General features: G+C 38.3%; 2 protein-coding genes and 1 pseudogene across 2 annotated transcripts; 2 read left to right on the top strand and 1 right to left on the bottom strand.

The window, feature by feature from the left end:
• Window positions 1–5,420: 5,420 nt before the first annotated feature.
• LOC149844386 (putative dolichyl-diphosphooligosaccharide--protein glycosyltransferase subunit 3B) lies at window positions 5,421–6,449 on the bottom strand. The gene has a single exon (XM_089997139.1). It carries the CDS (start codon window positions 6,447–6,449, stop codon window positions 5,421–5,423), a length of 1,029 nt encoding a protein of 342 aa, XP_089853265.1.
• A 9,706-nt stretch (window positions 6,450–16,155) lies between these two features.
• LOC149844385 (putative xyloglucan endotransglucosylase/hydrolase protein 8) lies at window positions 16,156–19,887 on the top strand. The gene is made up of 4 exons (XM_089994402.1): window positions 16,156–16,366; window positions 16,546–16,646; window positions 17,096–17,292; window positions 19,212–19,887. The coding sequence occupies exons 1-4, from the start codon at window positions 16,156–16,158 to the stop codon at window positions 19,606–19,608; spliced, it is 906 nt and encodes a 301-aa protein (XP_089850528.1). The 3' UTR covers window positions 19,609–19,887.
• An 856-nt stretch (window positions 19,888–20,743) lies between these two features.
• On the top strand, window positions 20,744–21,616 carry LOC149844384 (nuclear transport factor 2A-like; annotated as a pseudogene).
• Window positions 21,617–26,667: the final 5,051 nt, after the last annotated feature.

The following is a 26,667-nucleotide window of genomic DNA, read 5'->3' as shown; positions in this document are numbered from 1 at the left end:
TTGTATACCACGTCTGTCAATGTATTTGTTAGTCGTTTTGCATCATGTGTTAGCGTCTTTTGTTTCTTAGTATTAATCATCCTTCATACATTAGCTGCATTGGTTATTTCATTGCATTGACGTTAGTTGTGTTAGCTATGATTTGTTTATTGTTGCATTAGTTATTTATTGCATTCATTATATTAATTCATTAGTGTCACTGATTTCATTTGTTGGGTGGTGTGATAAATTCCCTGTGCAATACATGTTATATGGTAATGTTTTGTAGGTAACGTTATCTAGTTAAATTGTGCTCCTTTGATTACTTGGTAAGGATGTTAATATAGATTAGCAGTGTTCTTGAAGCCAATAAATTAGAGTGTTGCTTTATCTTATAGTGTGGTCTAGATCGTGACATAGCATTTTAGTTAGAGTAGAGTTTTCCCCTTCTTTTAGGTCATCAAATAAATTTAGAATTCACAATTTTTTATCGGTTAGCCATATTGAAGTCATCCGGTCATTGTGTTAGTGGTTAGGTGCATTATTTAGTTATTTGATTTGCATAGTTATTAGTCATATTATTTAATTCATTAGTAATAGATGCTAGTTCTGGAATTGTTATTTGCTGTATTTATTTGGTGTTGCAATAGATCTTAACATTCTTAATTGTTATTTGGTTTGTTCATTAGTCGTGTATTCATAGCTCTTTCATGTTATTTATTTTATGTTTTTGTGATTTTTCATCATATTTACTAGTAGTTTTCTCGTAGATTGCTTGTGTCTGCTGTGTGTTTTGTTTTTGTTTTTGCAGGAAAGTGTTTGGAGACATGCGGTAGAGTCCTTTTTGTGCCCTAAAAGGTCCCCTCAAGGGACCCTCAGACCCTCAGAAAGGTCCTCAAAGAGCCCTCAGAAGAGCAAAAGTTCAAGAAAACATACATTACCTCAAGAAGGGACAAGAAGACTCGAAGCACTGAAGCCTTTTTCTTTCTTTTTAGATTAGGGTTTTATTTTATTTTATTAATTGGGTCTGTAATAAAACCATTTATTTATTTTGTTTAAGCTCTCTGCGTAGGGCTGTACTCTCGTAGTTAGTTAATTATTTAATTAATTCTTTTAATTTGGCAATAAAGAAAAGTGTAGATTGTGTGTTTGAATACGAAGTATTTCTCGTTCTCTGAGATCGACCCGGACTCCACCACTTGTGTGAGCCGGTTTTTATATTTTTGGTGTCTGGCTTTCACTGGATTTTGATTAAAAATATTGTTTTAAAAAGGGTTTTCATAAAACTGACAGTTTGTCATGGTCTGCTTATGGGTTTGGTCTATGTTTGCTTCACACACACACACGGCAGGGATGTAAACGAGTTAGACTTGTTTCGATCTGAGCATTATTAAATCTGACATAATTGGAATTTGTATTGGGAAAAATAAAACGATTTCTGGAACCAACTAAGTTAAATAGCTAACTGGATGCAATACTTGCATGTATTTGGACTCGGATTCAGTTGATGTAATACTCTATTGAATTTAGATCCAGTTTTTGGTACCGAATCTGTCTAAACCAATTCACACATTCCGGTAAATCGCTTTGATTTTAGAATATTGCACTGAATTAGTATTAGGTACGGATATTATTAATATTATTAGTGTTTATGCACCTCAAGTAGGTTTAGATGATTCCATTAAGCATCAATTTTGGGAAGATTTAGATGGAGTAGTACAAGAGACATCTTATGGAGAAAAGCTTTTCATCGGCGGTGACCTTAATGGACATGTAGGCATTAGTAGGGATGGATTTGAGAATATCCATGGAGGCTATGGTATAGGAGAAAGAAATGAAAGTGGAGAAAGGATTTTAGATTTTTGTTTGTCCTATGATATGATCTTAGCAAACACTTGGTTTAGGAAGAGGGAGTCTCACCTAGTAACATTTAAAAGTGGGGTTAATACGAGTCAGATAGATTTTTTCCTACTTAGAAAGAGAGATAGGGGTTGTTGCATCGATTGTAAGGTTATACCGGGAGAAAGTGTAGCTACACAACATAGAGTCTTAATTTTAGATCTTAGAATTAGACAATGCCGCAAAAGGGATAGACATAGGATAGATCCTAGAATTAAGTGGTGGGAACTGAAAGGAGCTAAACAAGGAATGTTTGTAGAGCAGGTAGTTAAGGAAGTTGATTGGTGTCTCGAGGAGGATTCAGAATCAATGTGGAATAAGATAGCGGGTGGTATGAGAAAAGTAGCTAAGGAGGTATTGGGTGAGTCTAAAGGCGGTGCACCACTAGGTAAGGATACATCATGGTGGAACGAGGATGTCAAATTAGCTATTAAGGTTAAAAGAGAGTGTTATAAAAATCTAAGTAAGAGTCGTGATAATGAGAATTTGGAGAAGTATATGATAGCAAAGAAGGAAGCTAAAAAAGTTGTTCGAAACGCGAGGGCTAAGGTATATAAGGAGGTTTATGACAAGTTGGATACCAAAGAAGGCGAGAAGGATATTTATAGGCTTGCGAAGATGAGAGATAGGAAATCGAAGGATTTGGGTATGGTTAGATGTATCAAAGATGAAACACAAAGGGTTTTAGTCAAAGATGAGGAGATTAAGGAGAGATGGAAAGATTATTTTGATAAGCTATTTAATGATAGTCATGCTCAAGATCTTGGAGACTTCTCCATTCCTTTTCATGAGATAAATCGTGACTTCATGCGCAAGATTCAAAAGAAAGAAATTGCAGAGGCTTTGAAGAAAATGAAATCAAGTAGGGCAGTTGGCCCAGATGGTATACCTATCGAGGCTTGGAAATGCTTGGGAGAGAAAGGTTTAGAATGGTTGACAAATCTTTTTAACTTGATTTGGCGAACAAATAAGATGCCTAATGAGTGGAGGAAGAGTACTTTGGTGCCTTTATATAAGAATAAGGGTGATATACAAGATTGCACAAACTATCGTGGTATAAAACTCATGAGTCATACTATGAAACTTTGGGAGAAGGTGATTGAGTCTAGGTTGAGGAAGGTTGTCATGATATCGGAGAATCAATTTGGTTTTATGCCTGAAAGATCAACTATGGAAGCTATACATCTTCTTAGACAACTTATTGAAAGATATAGAGAGAGGAACAAAGATTTGCATATGGTTTTTATTGATTTAGAGAAGGCATACGATAGAGTACCTAGGGACGTTCTCTGGTGGACAATGATGAAGAAAGGTGTTTCTCTCAAGTACATTAGTATAATTAAAGATATGTATGAAGGAGTAGTAACCAATGTCCGCACTTGTGGAGGGGTGACAACCAATTTTCCGATAACGGTTGGGTTACATCAAGGATCTGCTTTAAGCCCTTTCCTATTTGCGATAGTGATGGATGAGCTTACGAGATCAATTCAAGATAATGTACCGTGGTGTATGTTGTTTGCTGATGATATTGTTTTGATTGATGAGTCTAGAGCTGGGGTTAATGCTAAGTTAGAATTATGGAGACAGACATTGGAAGCTAGAGGTTTTAAGTTGAGTAAGAGTAAGACTGAATATATGGAATGTCGGTTTAGTAAGCAACGAAGTAGTGATGGGAGTGTAGTGAAGCTTGGTGAGCAAGATATACCGGTGAATGATTATTTCAAATATTTGGGATCCATCATTCAAAAGTATGGAGAAATTGATGGAGATGTAAATCATAGGATAAAGGTTGGGTGGATGAAATGGAAAAATGCTACTGGAGTGCTGTGCGATCGTAGAATGTCATTGCGGTTGAAGGGAAAGTTTTATAGGACGACTATTAGACCCGCTTTACTATATGGTACGAAATGTTGGGCTGCCAAGAGACATCATATTCAAAAAATGAGTGTAGCTGAGATGCGGATGCTTAGATGGATGTGTGGAAATACAATAAAAGATAAGATTCGGAACGAAGAGATACGTAAGAAGGTAGGTGTTGCACCCATTGAAAATAAGATGCGAGAGAATCGTTTACGGTGGTTTGGACATATTCGGCGAAGGCCTAATGATGCTCCAGTTAGAAGGTTGGAGAAATGGGAAAATATATTAGTTAAAAGAGGTCGGGGTAGGCCTAGGAAGACTTGGATGGAGATGATAGGAAAGGATATGAATGCTTTGAACCTCACCGAGGACATGGCGTTGGATAGAAATGATTGGAGGAAAAGGATTCATGTGGAAGACCCAAAATGAATTTCTTTTTTGGTTCATATCGCTGACCCCAATTGTTTTGGGATGAAGGCGTAGTTGTTGTTGTTGTTGTTGTTGTTGTTTGCACTGAATGCTTTATGGACAAACTGCAAAAATGCGATCTCTATAGATTATTTAGTAGAAAACATGCATTAGTTTAGGATATTTTGTTTTTGATGTTTAGATGAGTTTTTAAAAAATTTATAAAGCAAAGGATTATAATTCACCAAAATTTAACAAAATAAAATCAAATTTTCATCAAAACAAACTTTGTGCGTTTGTATGTATATTAGACGTCTCCAACAAAAGTACAAACCTATTTGGCTATTTTCACGCTCTCAGATGGGCACATAAAATGTGAAAAAAGTGTGTTGGGGTCTGAAAATGGAGCAAGCATGTGAACAAAAAACGACCTTTTCATTTAAATCTTTATGTGTTTGGTTTGAAGTTTCCGACTCTCTTTCTCGTGCCTTGTGGTTGGTGTGATCCGACTGTGCTGAGTACGAAAGCAAATTCTCTGCTACTGCTAGTCTGCAACAACATTGTTAAGTGATCAAAGTTTTTCTCCAATAATTTTTCTTGGTTTGCTTGTTAAGGTACCACTGTGAAAATTAAATACTTTAAGTGTTCTTGCTTTCTGACACGACACAGGTTGAATCCAAATATCAAGTGCCCCATTTGTCATGCTGCCAGTTGTATAATGCTATTACAAGGGCTCTGCACATCTGAGCAGCTAAGTTGTCCATGCATGTCTCTCTCTCTCTCTCTCTCTCTCTCTCTATATATATATATATATATATATATATATATGCGTGCATTTGTCCTTGTATATGTGTTTATGCATGCCTGTGAATGTGCCCATGCATGTATTTGCACATATTTGTCCTTGCACTGTGTGGATGTTTAGTAAGGCATTGGGACAGGCAGCTTGGGTGGTGTTTATTGGTGGATTCCACAAAACTCGTTTCAGGAGGTGGGTGTTGTATTTCCGCATTGTGGACCCTCCCTGTTGCCATTATTTTGGTAAAACATTGCTCCCAAACACAGCTTTCATCATAGATTCTGCAACCCAGCTCCAATGCAAAACTCCCAAACACAACCTAAATATAAAAATTACGACTTTAAGATTGCTAAATCTCACAAAATAGTCTAAAACGTAATCAGTCCATAAGATTGGAAATTTTCCAACTCGGTCGTCATTCTGAATCCTAGTATGAAACAAGAAAATAAAAAATTCAAAGCAAGCAAGACAACCTTCAACGCCTTGGAGAAGGCCAGAAAACATGAACGGCATACTCCGTCTTCCAATTGTCAAAATAAATCACCTTCTTCACAGCCCAGACCGACACCAACATTGCGACAAACATCACCGCCCTCTGCAAATTCACGTTCTTCGCATACACGAGGACGTTAATAACAAGCGCGAACAGCAGGCCAACGATGGTGTAAAGGAAACCGATTACAAACCCTTCGGTCGCGAGCTGCGCTCCAGCGCCCTGGTAGAAGAAGATCAGCTTCGAAGGATCGCTGCGGTCGGGGATGGCAATGGGAACGTTCAGGATCACGTTGTAAAATGTCCCAGAGATGCTGAAGAAGTAGACAAAGATAGCTCCGGCGAGCCATACCTTGGGCTTGCGGAGCAGAGTATCCCCTTCCAGGATCCTCTTCACCATGAAGAGCGCAGAGGCCAGGAGGATGAGGGCCAGGATCACCATCTGGGTCTTGGAGATCATGGGCGGGCGCTCAATGGGGCCGACGAAGAGCTTAGTCTTCGCTTCCACAAAGTTTGATATGCCCTTGGCAAGCCGCATGTAGTAACCCTGATCCATGGGGTAGGAACCCACCGGTTTCTTCACATCGGGAGGGACCAAACGGATGTGGGGGAGGGCATCAATGCCGAAGAGGCTGAAGCTCGCCTCAGACTCCTTGAACTCCATGTCACAGAAGAAGAGTTGGGTCTCGGACTCATGGCCTCGATTGTTCTTGATGAAGGAGGCGGCGACGAGGGAGAACTGCGAGCGAAGCAGCTGGAGATGGAGCTCGGGCTTGTCATGGAGTTGGATGGCATCGAAGAAGATGAGGAGGGAGTAGGGGCGAGGGGTGGGTGGGGAGAGGAGGAACCGGCGGAGGGTGTGGTCGTTGAGATGGATGATGCCTGAAGTTGACTGCTGCTGCAGTGCAAGGAGGTCGGCGACCAGATCGGTGTCGGATTCTGACAATATTTTGGAGGGGAAGATCGACGTTAGGGAGAGGAAGAAGATGATAATGATGATGGGTCGAGCCATAAGAACATAATAGAGATCTGGATAGAGAGAATAGACCTAGAGGTCAGATCAAGTGATCAGGAGCCACTCAAAACACAGAAACTCGCTCCATGTGTAGCGATTTTAAGCTTCGCATCTTACACGGAAAATCGCTGCACGCATTAGAGATTTTGTGTGTTTTGGGTGGCCCGAGTACTTGTTTAAGTACTTGAGCCCGATCGTCTAATGTGGATTATACAGGTGGAGATGCAAACAGGTTGGATGCGAGCTGGGTCATATTTGATCCAAATAAGGATCCAAGATTTGAGTAGTAAATCTGAATTCAAATCCAGTTTCAAGCTAGATCCAATGAAGCAGAATTTGAATGTGTCAGATCGAATACTAAATCTGTTGGTAACAAGGTTTTACGTGTTAAAAGACAAACAAGCCAGATTCAATCTGGTAGGAAATATTGGTCTGAATTTGAATCCAGATCTTAAAAAACTGTGATCAATCCGGCGTCAATAAACATTTGGATCCTACTTTATAGATTCATATCCATAAATATCACGTCGTATTCCAACTCATCCAGCGCAATTGCACCCGTTGATCTAAGGGGCTGCTGAATTATAAGCAGAACTTGGCTGTTGGAGCTTGTTGGATGTGAGCTAAAGCTCATGTCAAAAACTTGCTTTTCACTAGATCCGTCCACCAACTCAGTACCCTAACGAGTCAGTGTCTTGAACAGTGCACGAAGGAGCCTCTTTATTCTGGGGTGCCATATTTGCGTGTTGGTTCCTGCAGGTACCGGATCCATTTTGTGGCTATAGGGTCTCAAGTCCCAACAAAGGAACTCTATAAGCCACTAAAATGAATATGGGCTCATTAAAATGTAGGTTATGTGCTATAACTCCCATGTTAATGTTAGTGTTAATGGCTGCATGTATAACTTATATACATGCTGATGTAAGAGTTATTGAATTAATGGAGGATTATCTCCAAGTTAATGGTGGAATAACTCCAAATTTCCATGGGTGCCCATATATATGTAGCCATGGAGATGGAAAGGGATACTAACCAAGGAATGAGGTTTATGAGTTGATTGTGAAATGAGGTTTAATGAAGAATTTCAAAGGACTATCTGAGGTTAGGCAGTCGTGTAAACTGTACACACTTAGAGTTATAAAAAATCAGCTGCACATCGTTAAAAATGCATGGGGCGCCAATCTGGTTGGCAATCTAACCAATATCACTCCTTAAAATTGGTGGTCAACTTGGCCATGGTGTTGCCAGATCTTGGAGTGTGACAAACAGATTCAAAAACCTTGCAGCCATCCTAGAGAAACTAGCGAGGTGGACCCAGCTAGCTTTAGCCTTTATACTCCTAGGTTGTGATAAGAGATTCATCGATGGACTTATCAAGACTTGCCCTAAAGTGGTCTAGCGTAGTGGGATGGGCTTAGGCAGCTAAGCAGGCAGTGTAGGTTCAAATCCCATGGGCGTCACCTTTTGCGCAAGCCCAAGTGTAGTGACTTCCTGGGGGCAAGGAGTAAGTCCACAGAGTTTTACACTGCCAAGACAGTGATAATAAGTAGGACAGGTAGAGCCAGAGCGACTAGGTTTCTGACCCTGGGTCCGGTTTCTCCATGGAAATATCAAAAAAAAAAAAAACTTGTCATGACTTATATAGGGATTTGATCCGGATGCTGTTTCAGCATCCATGGCTGTTGGTACTTGGGAACATGATCATGCAAATTAGAATGGTAAGGTCCAATGTAAGAATTTCAGTGGACTATCACCTGATCACCATATTCTGCCATACATGCAGATGCAGTCAAGCGAGAGAAAGATTTAGTATTCTTTAGGGTCAGTTATATATTGTGGAAAATGTTGACCAAATTGGGGATTCATGGAAACCGAAATACGTTGCAGAAGTCCCCAACTGAACAAGGGCGTGGTAGGTTTTTCTATTCACCATTATTTTCTTATTTTAATTTTAAGTTTGCAATAAAATAAAATGTTCATTCTTTTGAATAAGTGAATTGCTATTTATTTACAGAAGTCGATTAATGATGCCTAACATTTTTTTTTGTTTCTATTTATTACGCATGTTGATTTAGGCGACCAAGTTCATCATAACTTCTCGAGTTTGATGACTAAACAATGCCAGAAGCTTCATATAAATCCCTCACATAGTTATAAAAGATTACTTGGGATGCTAAAGATCACTAGTTTCATAATCAGTAGAGGTATATCTGATGTTAGAGTTGGAGATTTCACCCACGGATTCTGAAACATATTGTCCGCAATCTTCAGGAGCTCAGGTGATCTATATTACTTTACTTACATATCTACATATGATGTCACAATACATACTGGGAAATTCAAAGCTCTCTCTCTCTCTCTCTCGTTTAATGTTAGATTAACCCATATATAATAATAACACCTAAAGAAAACTTTAATTTTTCAAAAATTTCAAGTTTTTTTGTTGATCAGACCATATAGATATGATCTACATCCCTTTTTTTAGTAGAAAACAAGTTTTGAATCATGTGAATGTGATCTACATGTAGGTTTTCCAAGATATTAAAAAATCAACTGCCCACAATATACCAAACATTCAGAGACTTAAAAAATCTTATTTTTGTGTCCAAAAACATGATCCAAAACATGATTCTTATCAAATAAACAATGTTGAATGCATCTATGCCGTCTGATCAAGAAGATATACATATGGTTTCTCCTAGGTGGGAGTAGATGCCTATTAGAAATCATAGTTGTAGGTTGCATCTTTTAAATCAGACCTTATAGGTGTACTTAACATAGGAATCATGTTTTTTGAACATCAAAATAGTTTTTTTTTTAAGTCATGAAATTTTGGTACCTTGTGAATGGTTGATTTTTGAAGATCTTTAAAAACATGTCAAAATCACATGATCCAAAACTTGTTTTTCACTAAATAATTATTGCAGATCATATTTATAGGGCTTGATCAATGAAAAACAACTCAAAATTTGAAAATTTGAAACTTCTATTAGGTGGGAGTAGGTACTCTGGGAGCACCCTATAATTACTATATATATATATATATATATATATATATATATATATATATATAGAGAGAGAGAGAGAGAGAGAGAGAGAGAGAGAGAGAGCTTAACGTTTTTTTCATTCAACAAAACAAAACACATGGGAGGTCAATAGAACATTAAACCCTCCCCCCGCAAACATCTACTTACAAGTAACAACAACATTAGCAGTCAATGAGGAACAGTTCAAGAATCCGACTCCATATCTTGTGGAACCACCTCCGAAACAAGCAAATCTTTGATGGATATGCCCAAAATTTCGTATACATCACTCAAAACCTTATGCACCAGATTAATAAGTCAGAAAGAGACGCCATCCAAATAAACGACCAAGCTGTAAATAGCTATACTCACCAGATGATTCACCACCTTCTATCGCGCCTGATAACTACAGATCCCATTAAAATAAGGTCCAGAACAAAAGATTCCTCCTTAACATCTACCACAGGACACCTCCAAGTTTTATTGAATAACTCCCCAAACACTGGGCATGACCAGAACTAATGAAATGTTGTTGACAACAAAACACGCAATAACTCGATAATTGTAAACCTATCCTCTTTAAGTTACTCTGTTTTTGGACCTTATCACGTAGAATCATCCATGCTAAAACCCGTGCCCTAGGTGACAGCCCCGTAGCCTATAAAGCATCTTTCGGAATCCAATCGGCCCCCGGTGGTAATAAACACATGTATACCTTTTGAGTTTGGAAGATTTCCTTTAACGAAAGCTCTCACTGCAACCAAGATCCATCATCTACACCCTCTAAATCCCGATCGACAAAGTAAGAAAGCGCCTTGATCCACATCATCCTCAAATGTAATAGTGTCAGCCCCAGAGCTCCCTGGTGGACTAGAATAGTAGTGGGCGTCCAGTATTAATTTTGGCCAATGCACTACCCGACCGATAAGCCATCCAACACTGTTTGATCACCAACGTAATACTTCTATTGTAACGGCAAAGGCAAGTCCACAACCCTGCAATTAAAGATGTTAATTTTCTCCTGTCGCGGCTGTCAATGGATCCACATTGAACATCATTAAAGAACACTTGCTTTCATTAATTGACAAGCCGGATAAAGCTGTGAAAAAATGAAGAATTAATCTAAGTCTATGCATCTATTGGACCGTAGCCCTTCCAAAAACCATCATATCATCAACATATCAAAGAATGTGTCATGAAAAACCTTGAATGCCTAAGGCATCCAAGAAATCCCTCGAGGCGGCACGCTTGAGTAATGCCACCAGGCCTTCTGCGATAACATTAAACAAGAATGAAGATAGCGGGCATCTCTGCCGTAACCCGCACCCCAAACCAAATAACTCCACCGCAGAGAGTTCTCTTCAAATTTTTAATGATTAATGGTTACTTCCACCTCAGAGTATCTCTCGGTGTTGTGCATTGATATGGAGCTCAAGGAGCACACATCTTGGATGATATTGAATCCGACACATTGGGAACTCAAATAGCATCTGTTCAAACATTTGGTGGTTGATCAAAACAAGAACCCACCTAGCATATGCTTGGGAGACTTTGGTAGTGACATATTGATGCACCCATGGATCCGGAGTTGGATTCAAGTAACAACGACAGCAAGAACAATAAAAAGAACAAGAAGAACAAAGGGTGATAGGATTTGGATCCAGGAATCAAATGGATCCTTAATTATTAACATTCAGGATTTTATTTTTTCGGATTCTTTTCGTATTTAGATTTGATCCAAAGAACCGTTGTATGGATTAGGGTTTTGCTATTTATGTATAAATAGTTGCTGTGGGTTTTGCAGATATATAGTTGATTGATGAGACTTTTGTTAATTTCCTTTAATTAATTTATGAGTTAATTTAATTTATATTTTCCGTTGTTTTTCTGCTTTCCTTTAATTTCTTCGTGCATAAGAGTAGGACCATGTTCAACCATATTGTCAAATGAAGATTCAACGTGGTTGTAACTTGCAAAAAATACATATTGTCTTTGCATATTTTATTTTTGAAACGTATTGGGCTCTCCAGACCTATTTTAACCTATTTTATTTTTGGAACGTATTGGAGTCTCCAAATTGGAATGTATTGGAGTCTCCAAAATGGGACTCTTTAGGTACAAACCAAACAGATTGGATCTAATTAGACCCAATAGAGAGCTAAAAGAATATTGGTTCAAACACATTGGATCTAATTAGACCCAACAGACCTAAAAGAATATTGACCAAACATATTGGATCTAGGCAAAGGTACTGGACTTAATTTGTTTCAGTCAACCCAATTCAACCAGATTGGTTTCAGTTAACCCATTTATATAGCCCAATCCTTGGACTCTCCAAATTGAAATGAATAATCCTTAAAATGGAACCCTTTAGGTACAATCCAAATAGATTTGAATCTAAATGGTCCCAGTATGGCCAAATGGACCTAGATAAATAAGATTAATTACATGTAGGCAAATGTATTGGACTTAGTGAACCCTGTTCAACCACATTAATTCCAGTTATCACACCCAGTCAAACATATTGGACTTAGAGCCAAATGAACCAATTTCTGCTATTCCGGGTTCTTATTGAGCTATGCAAAATTCAAGGTGGTTTGTGTGTATTGGAGGACCTAATGAACCTAAACGGGCCTTGTTCAACCAGATTACTTCCAGTTAAACAATTTGTGCAGAGTCAAACATATTGGACTTAGTGAACCTAGATGGACCCAGTTCGATCAGATTGGTTTCAACTAACACATTTATGCTTGGTCTCTCCAAATTGGAATGGATCGTCCTCAAAATGGAACTCTTTAGGTACAATACATAAAGATTGGATCTACTTGGACCCATGGGCCATGTCAAATTAAACCATATTAGTTTCAGTTAAACAATTTGCACCCAGCCAAACATATTTCATACTAAGTCTATGTTGGAGGAGTGTGGAGCATGTTTCTTGCTTGAATATGAATCTTTTACTTTTGCAGAATTTTTTAGCATAATTTTATCTAAACTTTTTGTAGGATCAGATTACAAAAGTCACCGAGACTCTTTGAATCAGATTATAAGTCTTGCATGGTCCTTGTAATCTTCGAATTACGCTTGCAGAGTCTTTAATTTGTAATTTTTTTTTTGACTTTTTCTATTTAACGAGGGTCATCCGCCCATTGTAAGTGTCGAATAACAGGGTTTTAGTGCGACCGTGAACCTTGGCAATTTTTGTCAAACCAAGTAAATCTTTGTTCTTTGTGTGGTTTGATTTTTTCTTTTGCTTCTTCTCGTTTATTTGTTTGTTGATTCGTTGATTATATGCCTAAATATTCCCAACAATCTAAAATTAACCATATTAAGTAATTGTGCTAACATTTTTCCTTTTTATATAATTTATCTATATTTGTTGGGGTACCTGGTTATAAAATGGTTTACCATCAGGTAGGGCACAAGAAATTTAGTGCATACAAACAAATAAAGTTTGTAGGACCAGTGTTGTCACTATCGGTGCACATCGGCCAACATGTATAGTATCTTGAATCAAGTATTTTTTAATAGATATAAAAAATAACTTAAAATTATTTTTTAATATTATTTTAATAGCTTTAACATGCGTCACGTTCTAGTTGACACAATAATTTTTAATTATTTTTGACCGATTTAGAACGATTCACTTGAGAATAGGGGTGGACAACGAGCTGGGCGGCTTGATTGGCCAAGCTGACCCGTTCAGGTTTGGGTCAAGGTTTTAGGCTTTGGCCCCTTAGCTATCGGGCCGAAACTCGGCCCATTATATACGTGAGTCCAGTCTTGGTCAGTCCAAGGGCTACCAGCCCAGCCCGACGGGCCTGAGTTATTTTTTAATTTTAATAATATTAAATTTTTGAAAATTAATAGTTGTATAATAACTTGGTAACTATTATTATTTACCTAATTAGTTGCATTAATTTTATAAAAACTAAAAAAATTAAATAATTAATTATATAAAAACAAAAAAATAATTAATTAGGTACATAAAAAATTAATTAGTTGCATTAATTTTATAATAACTTGGTAACCCGGCTTACTTCACATTGGCTTATTAGGCTAATGGGTCAGGTCATGGGCTACCCTTTAAGAACTGGGTCAAAGCCCGACCCGTTAGTAAATTGGCTGAGCTAATTTGGGGGCTGTGGTGCACTTGAAGCCTTGCGGGCGGAGCAAACGAGCTGACAACATTATGTGGTGCTATTTTAATATTTATGGCCAAAGACACGTGATGTGCCTCTCACTCTCCATTTCGTGTGGACGATGACAAGGACACACTGACCCACATATCTTAGCTGGTTCACCATCTTCCTGTCAATTAAATTAAACAGGTCAAAAGTTGGGTGGGCTTTTGCATTTTTTTCTAAAAAAAATGATATATACTGACTATTTTAGTAAATAAACACAGAGTTAAAAGTTAAAACCACACTTCTTCACCGAGATTCATAGATTCATGTATAAGAAAAAGAAAGGTCGATAAGGTTTACCTTGAATTTTAACAAGTGCGCTTTTATGATACTAGCAATTGAAAAGAATCTCAATTTTTTTTTGTTTTTCGATAATTCAAGGGAAAAATCCCATCATTGGCTCGCCTCCCGTTGCTAAAAACCCATAGAGGTGGTTTGATTGCTTGTTCAGGTTTAGACGAAATGATAAGAAATTTTTTTTTTGGGGGCAGAACATGGTTCTGTTCATTCTGTAAAGACTGTACCAAATTCAATGTTTGTTTGGACCCTACTCGGATGCTTTGTTTCAATTGTCCCTTGTTTGTTGATGATAACTTGGGCAGACATATATAGATAATGAGTCGAATTACTTAGTTTTGGATTCTATAACCCAATCCACCAATTATTTTACATATTTTAACAAGTTTATTAATTATGAATTTTTTGCTCTGATATGGATCCAAATACCAAAACATAAAAAAAAAGGATGCATGCAACATCTTCAGCCATGTCAATTCCTTAGAATCCACATGACTATATAGAGTTTGGAATAAGCAGAAATTAATGTTACATATGGGTTCTTCACCCAACATCTAACCTCAAGTAAGGATTAAACAAATATCAACAACTTAAGTTTCTAAAATTTTAGCATCTGAATTATCATTAAAGATAGTCAAATTACAAGCAAACCCTAAGCACTACATCCGGATACAATAAGTTTACATAATACCCAACCCCTAATTCATTGTGACTCACCAGAGTGGCCCAGTGGCAGTGGGCCTGAGGAGAAGGTGCTGACCCCTTCATCCCACCCAGCTTCGACTTCCTCAGGTGCGGTGATTCCATCTGGTTTTACCCCGCAGGTAGGGGGTTCCATTTAGTGACTTGTTTTTTCGTCGTACAAAAAAAAAAGGTGGTTGCAGGGGAGGCTCCTCGTGTCTGGCAGGAGCAGTTAGTGCTCGTCACCTTATGTTGGAACGTTGCAAGTTCGAATCCCAATGATATAGTTGTGTAACTGGTAGGGGTCTGCCTAACCCCAGCTTTCTGTGTAAAAAAAAAAGAAAAGTGGTTGCTTTCAAACACAGTAACCAGAAACGAGGTCAAAAGACCAAAATGATCATGCCTCAAACTAAATGATAGGTTCAACAATTTACTGTTTAATCAAAGGTAAAAAAATGCCAGTTATAATGGATCATAATTTAATTATACAGAATTATTTTAGAGCCAATCATTCCACTACTTCATGCAGCAAAGTTGTGGTCCCCAAACAAGTAATAATGCCAACTAAACGTAGCTGGATTTTTCTTATGACCATATTTTTTTTTTAGCAAATGAGTCAATTGTAACAATAAGTGAAAGAGACAAGCCAAAAATACCCAGACTTTTCCTGCAAATCTCAAATCAACAAATGCAAGCCCCAAAGGGGGTTGGCGTAGTGGGGTGAGGCTTTGGTTGTTAGACGGGCAGTCAAGGTTCTGTTCTCACGAGGGTCTCTCCTTTGTACAAGCCAATGCTTAGCATAGGCCATGGGGCAGGAGTCAAGGTTCTGTTCTTCGAGTGTGGTTTCTTCAGGTTATAAATTTAAAAAAAAATAAAAAAAATCAGCAGATGCAATAAACTTGTTTTAGACCTTGTGAAGCCACCTACTTGTCATAAGTGACTTTGCACCTGTTATAAGATAAGACTTGGGTCTGATCCAAATCGAAGCTACAGGCTATGGATCCAATAATGGGATCCTGTTAGAAACTGAGTCAGGTTTGGAACCAACAAATCATGCATATGAAGCTTCACTTAATTGTATGGTCATTTGAAAATTTTGGTTTAAGGCATTTGTTTGTGGCATAGAATCGGATCTCCATCCATTGGTTTAGATCCATATTAGCATAGCTATTCAAACACAAGATCAGCTTTGTTTCCTAGCTGGTTCCTGTTTCTTGTTTTACATCTGCCTGAAAAAACTAGTTTCTCGACTTCGTTCCTGTTTTCTTTTCTAGCAATCTTGTTTTGGGTAAGCTATATTTTTGCAAACAATTAAGAGGGCACTCCTATCATATAAGCATTATGTAGGGGTAGCTTGATAAGTGTGACAACAAAGACTAATTACATAGGAAAAAAAAAGGCAAGCAAATAAGTTTTTTTTTTTTTTATATTTTCTTAATTAAAATATTGGAAGCTTGTCTGGAAACTCCTGCTGGCTTTAAAGCTCATCGGCCACTATGCTGCTACCAGTGAATGTGTCTCTCCTTCCAGTTTTTTCCTTCCCCGTCAGAGATGAAGACGTACAGGGTTCTCTTCCTGGTTTGCCTTGTAGATCTTGTAAGGCTAATGGCTGCCAGCAGCTCCTTTTCTTTCAAGGACAGCTTTGATATAATGTGGGAACCGGAGCACTTCAGCACATCTGAAGATGGCCAGACATGGTACCTCACTCTTGATAAGAAAACAGGTAAGATTAGAACCATCTTTTTCTTTGATGTGTGGCATGAAGATTTTGGTCCTACTTTTGTATTTCAGAGATCTATTGTATTGGGGTTGTTATACTCATGTCAGATTTATGGGCATTTTTGCTGTTTTAGTAATTCCCATTTCCGATTTAGATGTTCTTTTTTCTTTTTGGTTGAATAGGGTGTGGATTCCAAACAAAGAATAGGTACCGATTTGGGTGGTTCAGTATGAAGCTGAAGTTGGTGGGAGGCGATTCCGCTGGCGTTGTCACTGCTTATTATGTGAGTCTTTGGTCTTGAGATAGGATCTCATCATCATCATTCCTCTGGAATCATTTGGATTTAAAAAAAAAAAATTTGACAATCTTCTTGCTATTATACACAGCTCTCGAAAAAAAAGAAAAAAGAAAATGACAGAGTAGTTTGGTCATTGCTAATTTATTGCATACTTTTTTTCTTAGATTTTCTTCTTCCAAAGGTCATAGAGTTAAGCTATAAGCGTCGAACGGTTGAATGAAAATTTGGTACTCTGAAATAAGATGGAGCAATTTGACTAACTTTTTGATTCTTTGATTGTTTTCCTGAAATAATCCAATAATATGAAAATCCCATTCCCCATTGGCTAATGGTGGGGTGTTTTGTAACTTAAAATATGAAGTGTTATCCATCATTCAAACATGTTACTTTTACATTTACGGATACATATGAAGGATGGATTATCAATTGTGCAGATGATCTCAGACACAGGGCCAGAAAGGGATGAGTTGGATTTTGAGTTCTTAGGCAACAGGTCAGGGCAGCCCTATACACTCCAGACCAATATATACAAAGGCGGTATTGGAAGCAGGGAGATGAGGCATTCGCTGTGGTTCGATCCCACCAAAGACTTCCATACCTACTCCTTCCTATGGAACAACCACCAGATTGTGTAAGTATTGCTGCTCTTTTTTATATTCTGGTCACACTGCTATTTGCAGGTAGGGACCATGATCCAGCCCCATCAAGAGAAGTTGAGGCCCTAGGCATATTTCATTGGATGCCCATATTTCTCCATATTTTTTTATTTATTGAGGCCCTCAGCACGAGACCCTCAGCATGTGCCATGTTTCATTGGAGGCCCTCAGCATGTGAAATATAAGCGTTATTTTTTATTTTTTCATTTGAGGCCCTAGGCGGTGGCCTCAAATCTCAAAGAGGCCAGTCGGCCCTGCATGCAGAAAATGACGCTAAGGCTGACTGAAACCATGTAGGCATTAGTCAGAATGAGCTCATCTGCACTTGGCAAATTTGGGTTCAGGATAGGGTAATAATAGCAAATTTGGATGTGGTGGGAAGAACTCTGGAGTCCCTACAGTTTTTCCTGTTTAGGGTTCATTCCTCAAGAATTCAGCTTCTGCCGTTTTTCCTCGACTTCCTCAAACAAAGAATGAAAATGGGCTCCTACTATTGTAACTCAAATTACCATCTACAAAACTGGTAATTTGTATTCTTGAAACATGTGGAACCCATGCGCTTTCACTTTTTTGGCACATGAATCACAGCTCATCCCATAATGAATTCACATTCAGTCAACTGTAAATCCAAAGACACGCAACTTTTGTACCTAGCAACATACAATTCTCATGAATTTATTTTTCAAAAGTGGTGTCAAGGACTCAGTTTTCTTATTATGTTTCTTGTGGTGTACCGCACAAAGTCATTTGGTGGGGTCTTGTGTACCACGTGCATCTCAAGGGAAAGTAAAATGGGGTTAACATAGTTCTTGGTCTGGGTTTGGAAAGAAAAATGGGGTACCTTGGTAGCATATTTCTCAATTTAAAACTGAGCTCAACCTTCTCTTTGCGCAGCCCCTATTAATAAACTATGACATGCCACTCTATGTCCGAGTGCTCCTTCACTCCAGCACCCGCGATGTGAAACTTTTGACTGGTTGTTTTGTGGGGAGAGTGTTGCTTGTTTCAAGGGACTTGTCTGATTCTGTGCCCGGAACCATGTTTAAAGGCTTTCATTCTTTATGCAGCTTTGACATCGAAAAGCCATTTTGAGATGCACATAGCAACATGGACAGAATTTTTTTCTGAGCCATTGTATATGTATCCATCTCAAGATTGACGGTTCATTGTAGATGCACAATAGTCTGCTTTTAAAAGAAAAAAGAGGGGGGGGGGGAGGAAGGAAAAAAAAGCAGATGCCTTCTTGAGCATCTAAACATAGCTGCTGTGCTATTGGATCTTGATGAGTAAGAAGAAATTGTTACACTTATTGAACCTTCATGCTTACAGCATGTATGATGTGAAACCAAATTAGATCACCAAGCTTACTTGCTCAATTTGTTTGATGGCTTTTTTGTAAAAGATGCTTTAGGTATATTTTAACAAACGGTAAAACTTTTGAGAATTTCTAATTGGAAAGACAGTCAAATGGTACATGGTAACCAATTCACAAAACACAATGAATTCTAGTTTATTTATTTCCTGTTTAATAGTTGTCTTCTATTTTTATTGGAAGATGGTTCACATGTCCCCAGTACAGAATTCAGGAAAAGACAAGGATTACACTCAATAAGCACTACAAGATTGGGCCCCCATGTGTTGGACTGCCCATATAGTCCCATGTGGATCATAATTCACATTGATTTAGGGAGTCGCTTTTGTTTGCCGCTGCGGGTACCTTGTTGATTCACACAAAACAACACAAGCAAAAATACTGAAAGTCCATGATCTGGATTTTTGGCATCATGGAAATGAATAATTTGCACCAATTTATTTACGTGATGTCGCCTGACAAAACATTGCAGTGGCATTATTCATGGAATATTCAAACGACTGGTTTTATTTCCTATACCAGGTTCTTTGTGGATAGAGTTCCCATTAGAATCTACAGAAACACAGATGCATCTGCAGATGTTTTCCCAAATGAGAAGCCAATGTACATGTTTTCGAGCATCTGGAATGCGGATGATTGGGCGACGAGAGGTGGACTAGAGAAAACTGATTGGAAGAATGCGCCATTTGTCTCTGCTTACAAGGATTTCCATGTAGAAGCCTGCCAATGGGAGGATCCTTATCCAGCTTGCGTTTCAACTACAACTAAGAATTGGTGGGATCAGTACGATGCTTGGATACTCTCAGACGCCCAGAAGGTGGATTCTAGCTGGGTAGGAAGAAACTTGGTTATATATGATTACTGCACAGACACGACCAGGTTTCCCAAACTGCCTGCAGAGTGCAGCATATCTACATAGGAGTAAATCTAGGTACTAGAATATAGAGTGATAAATGAAGGTGTGTATTTGTATTCTATTTATTTGTTATATTATCTGTTTTCATAAGATGTGGTTGGTGTTTTGTCTACCAGTGAACAAGAGGGCTGAAATGGTAAGTAGGATTGGGGCTGTAGGTTCATTGTTGTATTACATTTTTGAGCAAGTAAAGGTTTACTTGAGCAGCCACTGGTAAAAAAGCATGTTTTATCGTTTCTATTATGATAAATTACAATATTAGCTTGAGCTGCTAATTAGGCTACTTATCTGTTCACTGGGCCTCGATCCAAAGCTTTATATGTTACTGTACATGTGGTTGTTACACGTTACTAATCTGATCTCACTAACATGACATCCTTGTTTCTCTCATTTTCTCTTTTCCTTTATTTTTCTTTTTTTGTCTTGAAGGTATGATATACTCCTGGGAGGTATTTGGACCAGTGTGGCAAATCTCGTTCTCTGGTTTTTCTCAGTAAGGAAAAAACTTATGAGATTTAAAAGAGTTTTTGTTTTCTAGAAAAAGGGAAAATGTTATTATACATGAGAAAACTAAAAATAGATTTTAACGTGGTGATGAAGCATATTTTAGATTGAACGTGGTGGGCCTGGGCTCATATACCACCAATATTGAGCATCACTCGCAAGCAAGATCTACGTAACATGCAAGTGTGCTCATAAAGTAGTGTGCTCATAAAATAAGCACCTACTTTCCACACTATATTGCAAAGTAGGGAAAAAAATAATGAGATAAGATGGAAAGTCCAATGTTCAACACTTAGATCGACCAAAAGAACCTTCAAATTCGGTAGAGAAATTTTTAGTAGTTCTTTCATAATTCGCATTATATTCTGCAAAATTGAAAAGGGTACGTGGGTTACTTGAAAATGAGGGCGATCATACCATCAGTACCCTAAAAGTAAAGCCACCATATTCGGTTATCCTTTATCCCTTTCTTGTATTTGACATTTTTTTTCTGAAGATTCGTTGCCTACAATTACAGCAAAAAGCTATGTTCTTTTAAGATGCTTATATATCTGCTTTTGATCTTATATAAGAAGGCACATTTAGAGAGAGAGAGAGAGAGAGAGAGAGAGAGAGAATGGAAGGTGAAAATGAAATGGAGCAACAAATAGAGATGGTGGCCAAGGCATTTGTTGATCATTATTATTACCTCTTTGATAGTAATCGATCTTCACTAATAACACTCTACCAACCATCTTACATTGTTGACATTTGAAGGCCAGAAGTTCCAGGGAGCTGCTGACAGATATCGCAGCGGCTCTGCCAGATGCCGTTCGATCAATGCAAGCATTCCATCTCCACCATCGATTCGCAGTCCTCGTCTATTGCAGGTGGAATCTTTGTGTTTGTGAGTGGCAACCTACATTTGCCCGGTGAAGAACACCAGCTGCGATTTAGTCAGATATTCCTCTCCCAAAGCTCCACCAACCAAACAGAAACTAGCTTTTGATACCTTTCTAAGTTAAATTGTTATCAACATATTTCATCATACTATGAAGTTCATGAATTTGGTTCCCTTTTGCTAGAAAAGATTTGTGACTTTAAGTATCAAGGGATGACCCTTGTTTGGGAAAAGTCACCTGAAACCTTGCCAACTTCATGAACTTAAGAAACGTTTTTTTACTTTGAGTTCGAGAACTCGTTCATGTTTCACTTGTTGGTTAAACAAATCTTAACTCGAATAAAACGTTGATTAAGCACCCCGTGTGACATTTATGTAAATATTTGGGGAAAATATGTGACCTTGTCACCACTAATTAAGCTGTAAAATACTCTTCAAAGGTAGTGAAGCACTACGCGCATGGGTGATTCACTTTTTTATAGTGTTGTAATTGCTAGGAATTGAAATCAAGAAAGAGCTCTTAGTCCTACCGAAATGGCGTAATTTGTGCAGATGTTTCACTTGGTCTCAACGATGCAGGGAAGCTTCCTTGTGCAAAATGACATATTTCGCCTCAACTATGGTTGAGACAGCGACAGTCGTCGATCAAGCCATAGTTAATCTGATGGATGGGCGGTCCGATGTTGCCTGATTTTGATGGCATTTGTAACTTCACTTTCCTTCTGGTACTTAAATCAATGGATGTCATTTGGTGCATCCGCAAATGCACAACTTCTAGTGTATTTTTTTTTTTTAATTTATAACCCGAAGAGACCGCACCCGACACTAAGACCTGGCCGTGGTGGCTCAGCCTGTCATACATATGGTCATCGTGCCGGCAGCATAAAACTCAGAGGCTAAGACCCCTGCTCCGTGGGCCTATGCTACGCATTGGCTTGCACAGAGGGGCAACACCCAAGAGAATTAAACCTTGATTGCCGGTCAAGCAGCCAAGACCCCACCCCCACTAAGGCAACCCTCATTGGGGCAACTTCTAGTGTCTTTCTGGATCTAAAGTCCATGGATGATCCAGCTCCATATATGATCCATTTCATTGGCCTAATGGGCCAATGTTCAACGTGTCAGTCCAGCCCAACCCAAACCCATTTGTAGGTTATTTACGAGTGACGTTCATAAATTGATTCTTATAATACCAAAAACAATGAATTAAAATGAAAGATTAATGCACCTATCTAATTATCTTTCTATTTCTTATACAATAATACAACCAATTAAGTAAATAGTAATAATTACCAAGTTACTATGCAACCAGCTACTAAGAAATTAATTAGGTAGCTCAGCCCGATAGCCATGGCCAATCTGGGCCACACCCATGTATACAACAAGTTAGGTTTCAGCCCAGTAGATAACGGATTAGGGCTTAAAACCTTGACCCAAACCCGACCCATGGTGGGCCACCTGACCCATTACCATTAATCCCCTTTTTACAAGATACAACCGGTTTTATCTACCTTGGTCTTGGACATTGATCAACAATTAGGGTCGATCAGGTTTTCTTTTTTCTTTTTTGTTTTCCCTGGGTTGAGAGGGGGGAACTGGAGGAGAGTCAAGAGGGGCGGGGGGTGTTCAAGAACAAGAAGGAAACCAATCAGGGGGCCTATCCATTCATTTCCGATCAATGCGTAAGACACCCATCTGAAATAAAGATCTAGGAATAAAACTACATGCTTTTGGAATCCATATGCAGATAAATCTATCACATAAGCAGAAGAGCTCTACGGTAACATTGTCGAGCCTCAGATCTTGAGGCCAGTTCTCCATAGTTGTGGAAGTACTGTGACTCATGTCTTCTCTTGAGGACTCCATAATTACCCTTTAAAGATTGTGTGGAGTAACCAAAACCATTCATGGATTTTTTCATCTGCAGGAGTAGCAAATCATCATATATGTAGGAACCAATCTGCAAACAATAGGTCAGATGTAACAACTCAATCTTAGATCTTTACAGTTTGCACATAAAAAACATGGCTATTTTTTTTAATAGACTCAAATTCTTTAACAAGGTTCATCATTCATAACATACAAAAATAAAGATTAAATGAATGTTCAATGACAAAAAATAAAACTAATAAATAACTCTATAGAAGAGTCGAAATAGTTAATCACATCCTGTCTGCGCTAGTGTACCTAGAACCTACAATTGTAATTATTTAGAGAGTGAGTCTACAACTCAATAAAGAATATTGATAAGAAATAAATAACTTTAACTTACAACTATAATAGGTTCTAAGCCCCTAATATGAGTTTAGTTTTTGACACACTACATAAGTTGTATATTTTAAATTTCTTCATTAACTCTCGCAATTTAATACTCACTCACAATAGACTATAACACTAGGACAACTATGTCATTCATAGTCATTTATGAGCGTAGTAACTCATGTAGAACACCTCAATTCTATATTGTTGGTTAGACTATGAACCATACACTTCTAATGATCCCCGGATTACCAGGCACTGCAGTGAAACAACAAAGGAGACCCCACTGGTAGCTAGCTAGAAGATCAACCTCAAACTCATCATGATTCATGATACATCCTAACCATAAATGATTTTTAACCATCCATGGTTGTCTAGAGTCATAAATATTGTTTGAATATAAAACCCTAAGTCATATCTTAAGTTCATTACCTTGAACCTTATTCTTAAGCTCGTGTTTCACTCGTGATTCCATGAGTGCCATCGTAAAATAATCACGACAAGTCTCATTCTTAATATCAAATTGTACTAGGGTTCACACTTTGTATCATACTATGCATGCAAAGAGGTAGAATCTCTATATCATTAAATCAATGATGACTCACTCTCCATGGTGGTTGCACTCTGTTCACGAACCAGGCAACAGTTTACACAGATCATCACTCTCAAAATTTAAGAGGTTAAATATGTTAATTTCAATTTAAATTCAAACAACTTGGCTAAACTCAAGGGACTCAAAGCTAATCACAATTCTCATTACAATGCATGTCATTCAGAGTGTATAACATAGATATGTTGTCAAAAGACAATCTTTACTTCTAGTATGCATGACATATCACGATTAACATGTGTACACATTCATCTTATTACAATTAACTCATGCATGATTATTCTATACATGTCATGTTCACACTTAAGAGGTACATTTCTAAACATGCTAATATACAACAAACAATATTGCTAACATACAACACAACATGATTTATTCACAACTAATGTTATTTATAATATTCCTTACTTCGAATGTGAATGTTGCACTCTAGTCGTAATCGAGTCTCAAGTGACTCTAATAATATAATATGATCATCACACAAGCATGTTTATATTAATATACATACAATATTTATATTTTAACAAAATTACCAAAATACCTCTCTCAAGGTAATCTATCAGACCTCGATTGTTGTGCCCATGCTTTGGTCAGAACCATATGACAGGAATATTCTTCTCTATGATATGAATCTAATACACCAAACCTTACTTAATTCTGAGTTTGGAGTACGAAGTTATGTTTGTTTTACTTAATTGGATATTGGGTATACACAAGGGTAATTTGGTTATTTCAATTTTGTGATTTAATTTAACTCATCCTAGGCCAAAACATGTTTGGTTTGAGTTTAGAATACTAGGTTTATTGAACCTAGTCCAGATCCAACTGGGTTTGGGTTCAAAATCAATTGAATTATAAAAAAAATCATAATGGATTCGCTTACTAATAGGTATGGATCTATATCCAGTTTGGTGTAACTGGATTGGACCCAACTGTTCCAACTAGGTTTAGTTCAGTTTTGTTTCAGTGAGGAACAGACTAAACTGAATTCAGTTCGTTTCAAACTATATCTATACTAAATTATAAACTGGATCCAAATTCAATTCTGATATAGATCCAACAATGTCAAACTGGATCCAGACCCAGTTCTGATCTAGATCCAGAATTGATCAATCTAGCTATGGATTGGATCCAAATCCAGTTATATGTTGGATTCAGAACTGATCCAAATAATCACGAATTGGATCTAGATCCAATTTTGATATGAATCTAGGACTGATCGATCTAGCTCCATACTAGATCCAGACCTAAGTCTGTATAAAACCTAGTTTTGTATAGATCTGGTTCAACTAGGATCGATCTAGGTCAACTAATCGAACTGGACCCAGACCCAGTCCGCTCCAATTTAATCCAAACCCCAAAAGAGAACCGAGATCCTGTTAGACTTGACTTGGTCTGGTTTGGTCAGAAGTTGTTCGATCGACCGAGTCGAGTTCAAGACTCATTGACTACACTCGGTCTGGACTGACTCAGTCTTAGCCAAACCCAACCTGGTCTGGGTTCACACCCAGACCGATTCGGTCTGGTTCGGTCGGCCGAGACTTTTTTTCTGGTTTGGTCTGGGTTGCACCTAGACTGAGTCAGTTCTGCCAACTCTTGGGTTGGGGTTAAGGCGGAAGAGGTACAACTCCTTCCTGACCTCCATCCCTCAACATAGAGGTTGTCGTAACCTCTGGTTGCAAGCTCTCTCTCTCTCTCTCTCTCTCTCTCTCTCTCTCTCTCTCTCTTTGGAACAACCCCGATAGCCATGGCTACCAATTTTCTCTCTACAATATGCTAGTGGCCATGGTTGCCAACCTTCTAAAAAAACAAAATTAAGGAAAGAAGAACAGGGAGAGGGTGTACCCGTCAGTGGTGGCTCCTTCGGGCGGTGTGGTTCGATGACTCACCTCATGCTCTCTCTGTCACTCTCGAACTCTCTCTCGATTCCTGCTTTTGGTGGCAGAGAAGTTCACCTCACTGCGGGTGAGGATAAGCCTCACCCTCCCACCTGATGATGGGGGGGGGCGAGATTTATCATCACCCCCTTCCCGCAAGTGAGGAAGACGGTTGGGGAATCGTCTTCCCCATTCGTTCGGGACTCTCTCTCTCTCTCTTTTTAATTGACATCATCGAATGGGTTTTACATCAAGATTTGAGTTTGATAAAATGGGTGGAATTTTTTCTTGGTCCTCTCCTAACAGAGCATTCTGTTGCTCATTCTTCATTTTTGTTTTGGGAAAACTTGTACCAAATCTCATCATTGTGCATGAATGGTTTCAACATATTTAGGGCATCTATCTACAGGCTCTTATTATATTGCAATTTGTAACCATCTCAATAAGCACTCTATGGCTTGTTGCACATTCTTCATGTTTGCTTTAGGAAAACTTGAACCAAAGCTCATCTCTTAAGCCTAGGGTGCATGAAATAGTGTCAACATATATGTAGGGCATGAGCCTACAACCTAATTTCTAAGAGTGAAAAATGTCGTCGATATGTTGTCAGTTACAAATGCTAAAAAGAAAAAACAGCCCCTCATCTTTTCTGTTTCTAAGGGTGTTTATTTTCTTAGGGCTCATTTGTTTCATGCAATTTTCATGGGAGATTGCTGAGCTGGCATCCCTTTCTCTTTTCCACCATGAATGAAACAAACATCAAATAATCATAGTTAGAAAGTGTCATGGCACAAGTGGGCTCCAATTTTTCACACCACCTACCAATTTTCATGTTCAAATCATTCCATACCTCCCCCCCATATGAAAACATTCGCATGAGGATTTTTTTTTAAATCCGTACCTTTTCTCATAAAAGCTTCCCTTTCATGAGA

Source organism: Nuphar pumila, chromosome 2 (assembly GCF_984573655.1).
Source record: "Nuphar pumila chromosome 2, dmNupPumi1.hap1.1, whole genome shotgun sequence".
NCBI classification, from domain to species: Eukaryota; Viridiplantae; Streptophyta; class Magnoliopsida; order Nymphaeales; family Nymphaeaceae; genus Nuphar; species Nuphar pumila.
Note: the sequence above shows the minus strand (reverse complement) of the source record. Positions and strands in the feature narration are given on the sequence as shown.